General features: G+C 57.4%; 1 protein-coding gene across 1 annotated transcript in view; it reads left to right on the top strand.

Annotated features, from left to right (window-relative positions):
* Nucleotides 1–6,808, top strand: part of GFRA2 (GDNF family receptor alpha 2) — a 106,897-nt gene that overhangs the window by 2,763 nt on the left and 97,326 nt on the right. Inside the window, exon 2 of the mRNA XM_006778388.2 lies at nt 2,368–2,682. Within this exon, the coding sequence (XP_006778451.1) occupies nt 2,368–2,682 (315 nt within the window). The remainder of the gene's footprint in view (nt 1–2,367; nt 2,683–6,808) is intronic.

Below are 6,808 nucleotides of genomic sequence, written 5' to 3' on the forward strand. Positions count from 1 at the left end.
CACCTCTTTTCTGGACGGATCCGAGTTTCCTCTTGATCTAGAACTTGGGCAGGCCACCAGGATACCTTCTGACCTTTATTTTCCTGGAATTTTTGGCCCTGAGTTGCCACGATTTCCTTCTCTGGCTGGGATTCATTGCTTTGGGGGGTCATGCCGCCAACTAGAGGAGTCAGGGACAGGTGGCAGTCGGGCAGTTTGGCGAAAGGACGCAAAAATCCTCTGCTGAGCATCTCCCACCTGGTCCCACGTGCTCGCTGGCAGGATGCGGAAGCCCTTGCTTGGACACAGAGCCAGGATTCTGTCAGGATCATCCCTGGGGATCTAGACCCCACTCGCAGGGCAGGCAGGGTAAGTGTCCTTATTGCCCCAATCCCCTGGGCCTGTGTCCTGATCAGCAAGCCTGTGAAGGTGCCCCTTTCTCAGTCCACTCAGATACAGTCAGGGTGGGAGGGGAGGAACCTGCTGGGATGCTGGGTTGACGATCAAAGTCAGTGGAAGGCCAAGGGCTGGGCTGGTCTTCAGGCTCCAGCTGGCTGGCCGGCTAGGTGGGGGCAGCAGGTGCGAGTGAGGCTGGGTCAGCTCAGCTGCTCCTGGGTGGCCCAGGTGCACCGAGTCCTGCTCAGGGATCCAGGAATTTGCTGAAGCCGGGAAATAAAGCAGATGCCCCACTATCCAGCCAACACTCCATGCTGGTTTCTTCTCTGGGCTGTCTCAGCCTGGCCACAGCCTTCCGCTCTCCCTGTCCTGAGGCAGAAGTGTGGTCCGTGGGCGGAGGAAATGTCTGTCACTCTTGCCCTAGAGGCCTTCTCCACTGCAGGCCCACCCCCTGTTCCTCTTCCGTGGCTGGTGGGTAGGCCTGGTCCCTCTAGGAGTGGGTTCCTCTCCCTTCTGGCTCTGTCGGGAGGAACCGGCTCTCAGTGCAGCGCTCTGCCTCTAGGTGTCGCTGTCTCCCTGCGGTAGCTGCCCCCTGAGCAGGGCCTCCTGGGGGAAGGAGTGAGACCTGGCAGTAGAGATGGGGGCTTCTTCGGATATTGAGGAAGGGACTTCTGGCCTAGGATCATTTTATGTCTCGTGGCCGGATGGAGTGGAGGAAGACTCCCAGATCACGACTTGGATCTTGGAAAAGGCAGTCTTGGCTCTGGGCCACGTTATGGGCTTTCCTGGAGCAGGATCTAGAGTGAGGGGCTTGGAGAGGACAGGGAGACCAGCAGGATGTCTGTGACAGATGGAACCATGTTAGGAGCTTGGTTTTGAAGGTCCCTGCCCTTCACCTCTGAATCTTCTTTCCTGATGCCCTCTCTCCCAAGGGCTGTGGGTGTGGACCCTCTGGGCTGTGGACAGAAGCGGGGCCTCAGCTTCCTGCCTGTTCACTTTTGGAGAAGCCGGGCTGCAGGTGTGAGAAGAGGGCCGAGGAGGGACACACTTCCCCTTTTGCAGTTGGCTGATCATTTGGGTTTTGGAAAGAAAGGAAAGACAGGGGAGAGGGTTTCAGAGGAGGGTGGGAGGAGAGAAAAAGAAATAGGAGAGTGAGAGAGGAAATGATTTGCGTAGAGCATTTTTTGGGAGGGGCTGGGGTGTAGATTGTCCTGAGGAGGCACCATTTCGGGTCTTGGCAGCTGTGAAGTGGCTTGGGCGAGTGGAGGCTGGGCCGGGAAGGGGTAGCTCTTTCCTCGGCTGCACCTCAGAGCACAGGATCAGGCCTGTCTCCCATTCTCTTTCTTTCTAAAATGCTTTTTTTTTTTAAAATTTTCAATTACAGAACTCAGAATGAATAGGCTAGGGGTCCAAGAAGCCTTTTCAGCATGCGTGTGACCTTCAGTTGTCATCGCCCTTCTCTGGGCCTCAGTTTCCCCAGGGTAAAATCTGGGGGTTGCACTCTGTGGTGTCAGAGGTCCTAACAGGCTATGAAAGTTAAATTGCTTTCTGCTGCTTACACGGCATAATCAGTGCTGTGGTGGGCCTCTGGCTGGAACTGAAGCTGACAGGAGGCCTGGGGGGTACGAATGTGATCCCCTCTGCTCACCCCAGCCGGCCCTGCAGCCCCAGCTCTCTGCTGAGGCTCTTACACTGGCCTTCTGGCTGGCCCAGTGCTGAGGGTGACAGGGTGGAGCCAGCTGAGGATCTGATAGAGCCAGGGCAGAGGGCAACTGCGTTCTCCGTGGGGTTTGAGGAGGAAGGTTGGTGTCTTAGGACCAGCAGCCCCTCCTCTGGCCTGCTCTGTTGGGAGATGGCACTGAGTGGGCCTTGATGTGCTCTGGAGGAAATGGGTGTGATTTCCAGAGGGTCCTGACCGACCCTCAGCCCTGCGTCTTGTGTGGGAGACTCTGTTGGCCTCACTCATGCTTGTCTTCCCTCCCCACCACCCAGACGAGACCCTCCGCTCTTTGGCCAGCCCTTCCTCCCTGCAGGGCCCCGAGCTGCACGGCTGGCGCCCCCCAGTGGACTGTGTCCGGGCCAATGAGCTGTGTGCCGCTGAATCCAACTGCAGCTCCCGCTACCGCACGCTTCGGCAGTGCCTGGCCGGCAGGGACCGCAACACCATGCTGGCCAACAAGGAGTGCCAGGCGGCCCTGGAGGTCCTGCAGGAGAGCCCGCTGTATGACTGCCGCTGCAAGCGGGGCATGAAGAAGGAGCTGCAGTGCCTGCAGATCTACTGGAGCATCCACCTGGGGCTGACCGAGGGTAAGCCGGGGTGGGGGGGTGGCGGTGGTGGTGCGGGGTGTGGGGGCCCAGGTTCAGGGGCAGGACGGGGTAGTGGAGTGAACTGGCCAGCTCCTTAGCCCTCCTTGCTGGGGGAAACAAGAACCCAGAAGTAGCCTCCTGACCTGGGAGGCAGCTGAGGAGGAGAGAAGGCAGGGTGGTGGGAGGAGAACAAGGCTGGAGCAGGGGTGAAGGGGCGGGGAACACACCAGGGACAGAAGGACCTATGACCGTGTCAAGGGGTCACAGGAAAAGGTGAGGAAGAGTCCCAGGCAATGGAGAAGTGAGAACAGGATGGAGAGATGGACCGGGACCGGCCCTGTGCTTGCAGAGCTGAGCTGCCAGCACACAGCTCCTGCCACTCCCTCTGCCTGGACAACTGAAGTGAGGCGATTTGCATATATTGTAAGGGGTGGCCACCTGGATCAGACATTCATTTATTGACTCAACAACTGTTTACTGAGAGTTTACCACCTGGTAGGCGTTGTGGGAAGAGTAGGGAACAAGCTGGGGTACCCTCTGCCTTCATGGAGCTCATAGTCGGGGGTGCAGACAAGAGAGGAGGGCTTTCTGTCATTTGGGGGTGTGAGTGCTGTGGGAAGCGCTGGGCGCTGTGGGAGCACTGAGGAGGGGCAGCTAACCCCTTGCCACAAAATCTGGAGAGCCTTCCTGGAGGAGGCAGCCTCGCAGCTGAGACTAAAGAGTGAGCTGCAGTTACAGAATGAAGAGCTGTGGGGAGAGCGTGGGAGGAGAAGGGAGGGCTGGTTAAAGGCGGCGTGGGAGGGAGCGGAACCGCTGATGGACCCACAGGTGACAGTATGCAGAGGGGCCGCGGGAAGTGGGTGGGGTGAGGAGAGTTGGAGAGTACCGTTCTGCTGGGCAGCAGGGCACCTGGGCAGTGTTGGTGATACCATCCTTGCGCTCCGCTTCAGGGACGCTCACGTGTTTTCATGAAGAGCGAGACTGAGGGACTGGAAGGCGGCGTGTGACACAGGCCCGGGATTGTGGTGGCCGAATGAGGACAGGGCAGGAAAGGAGGAGCTAAGGGCTGTTCAGGAGGTAGAACCCACAGGGGTTGGTGAAGGGAGCGAAGAGTCAAGGAGGCCGCCCAGTTTCTGTCTTGGGAGACTGGTGGGTCGGGGGTCTGGTGGCAAGAAGCAGCAAAGGTGTTGAGTGGGGGGAGGGCAGGGAGATGATGAGTATTTGGGGGCAGGTGCTTCTCCTTGGCCATGCCCTGCGGACAGCTGGGTGTGCAGGGCCGGAGCTCAGGTGGCAGGGATTTTGGAATCGCCATCAGCCTGTAGGTGGGAACTGGGCTAAGGGAGTGAGTGCCATCTCCATGGGAGGACCAGCAACATGTAAAGATGTGCAGGGAGGGAGGGGGCCGGCAAGGGTGACGGAGGAGGAGGCTGGGGGAGAGGCGAGGGGCAGCAGAAGACCAGGGAGGAGCTTAGGAGTGTGCCAGTCTCCAGTCCTTTAGGTCCAGCAGAAGAGGGTGGGACAGGGTCCTGGGGCCCTGGGGTGAGCTTCTTAGGTGGCTGTTGGGAGCAGAAGCCTGGTTAGGGGGCGAGTGGGAGCTGGGGATTTACAAACGATGTATGTGGACAGCAGCTCCTAGAATCTTGGTGTGAAAAGAAGAACAAAAGATGACATTTTTTAAGAAGCAAGAAGGTTGGGCAGTTTAAATTCTAAGGCAGGACAGTGTTATGGAGATGCTGAGGTGAAGGGGGGAGGGGTGCTCTGTGGATAGTACCTGGGAGAGGGGAGGGGCCGGTCAGGCCCCGGGAGGGGTTATCCTTAGGTCAGAGGAGCAATCCCACCTCCAGGTGCTGGCGGAAGGAGGAAACAGATCAGGTGTGGAGGCCAGATAGCGAGGGGCTCCTCACCAGTGGCCAAGATAGTTCAACTCTGCCCCGAATATAGCAGTAAGCTGTGCATATAATTATCAATAGCACCACCACCATTAATCACCACAGAGTGATTCCTCGGGAATCAGGTGGCCATTCCTCCCATTTCTAGCAGCCTCGAGTTCTAGAACTAGAAGTGGGGCCCATGCACCGTGAGACAGGAGCTGCCTGTGCCCCAGGCTGACTCTAGCGCACAGAAGACGAAGGTCCCTGATTCAGTGAGCTGGGTCCTTTAGTCTCTTGTTTTATTTCCAGCGGCCTTCCATTTCAACCCCAGGCAGACTGGCAGCAGGTCGGGTGGGGGCTGCAGAATGCACGGGGGAGGGGACAGAACTGCCAGCAGAAGAGCCAGGTGGGCTGCCCGAGACCTTCCCAGTGAGGGGCTCCCTCTGGGGACTTCTGATTGGAGCTGGGCCCCGAGGTGTCTGGAGGTAACAATAAGCATTCCGTATGTTTATGCTGCGACTGCCCTGTGGTCTGCCAAGTCCTTTTGACCCAGGAATGTCTGGCTGGTGACAGCTCGCTTCCAAATCTTGAGCTGCTGTTGGTTTATTTACTCAACGAACATCTGTTAAGCCCCTAGTATGTGCTTCAGAGGGTGATAGGAGCCACAGTCAGTCCCTATGCCTGGTCCCTATACCAGCCAGCCAGCATAAGGGCTGGGAGACCCTTCCCCTGGGCCCCATGCTTATCTCATTCCTCAGAACCCAGCCCCCGCTAGCATCCCCCTCCCCCAGGATTCTACAGTCTCCTACCCCAGGTCTTGGGGCTCAGAGGTAGTTTCTGCTAAGAGCTGAGCATGGGAAGCCTGGAGGCCTGTTAAGGGCAGGTACTGTTCCTGTGAGTTAGAGGATCTATGTGACAGTTAATTATTCATGGTGTGGGGAAAGTGGTCCCCTGAGCACCTCCTCCCTGTTCCTAATAACATTGAGTAACCTGGCTTGGTCCCTGGGGTGGGTGGGCGGATGGGGAGAGGAGAGGCCTGTGCAGGTCTGGACTTTGGTTCTTGTCTCCTCCTTGGTCCCAGCTGGGGGTGAGAGTTCCCTGGGGGTCCCTCCTACTCCCTCTGCCTGAGGCCCAGGTCCTCAGCCAGCGGTGGTGGCAGGAATGTGGCCTCTACTGAGCTCCTAGAGCAGGGGTGGGGAACCTTTTTCCTGCCCGAGCTCCTAGAGCAGGGGTGGGGAACCTCTTTCCTGCCAAGGGCCATTTGGGTATTTATAACATCATTCGCAGGTCATGCAAAATTATCAGCTTACACATTAACCTGCTATATTTGGTCGAATATTTAATCAACTCATCCCTAATGCCTAATGAGTTGGTTGAATGTTTAAAACCAGGGCCAGACCAAATGGTTTCTTGGGTCTTATACGGCCCCTGTGCCGGACGTTCCCCACCCCTGTCTAGAGAGTTCCAACCACAAGGGATATTCAGCCCCACAACCATTTTGGTGGGGAAGCTGATGTGCTGGGAAGAGAGGTGGTACCCAGGGCACACAGCAAGCTAGAGGAGACACAGCAAGCTAGAGGAGGGGGGGGCAGGCCTCCTTATCCAGCCCCTTTCCAGTGCCCTGGGGAGGTCCTGTGGCCTTGGGCCCATCCTCCCTTCCACCACCACCGTGACCACCGCCACCACCACTGGTATTTACAGGGCGGAACTGTTGCTGTTGGACATCTTGCCCTTTTCAAAGGTGACAATGAAGTTCAGGGCTACCCTGGTCCTTCAGATGTGAGCATCAGAGACCTCTCCCAGGTCCTCCCAGGTCGTGCACACGGAGGCGCAACCAGCCCCCTTTTCTGGAGTCTGCAGTATAGCAGACCGAATGTCCTGATTTGGCTTCGGTCTGGTTGACAGGGATGCTCAAGTAGCCAGGCCTTGGGTTTCCACCGGTGAATTCTGTTGCCCTGAGAAGAATGGACTCCTCCCAGCCAGTCCTGGGAATAGGCCATTCCCTTCCCCCCAACCCCCCAGGTGTGGCGCTGCACCCCATGCAGCTATGAAGGACAGGCCCTGCTCTGGGGGAGCAGGCCAGCTGGCGGGAGACGGATCCTGTTTAAGAACAGCTTGGTTTCAATAACACTTTATTTTTGGGGACAGCATTCATAATGATTAAATACTTGGACCCTGTCACCAGCTGCTTGGGTTTGAAGTTTGACTTTGCCACTTACCAGCTGTGTGGCCTTGGGCAAGTTACTTACAAGATC

This window comes from Myotis davidii, unplaced genomic scaffold (assembly GCF_000327345.1).
Source record: "Myotis davidii unplaced genomic scaffold, ASM32734v1 scaffold448, whole genome shotgun sequence".
NCBI classification, from domain to species: domain Eukaryota; kingdom Metazoa; phylum Chordata; class Mammalia; order Chiroptera; family Vespertilionidae; genus Myotis; species Myotis davidii.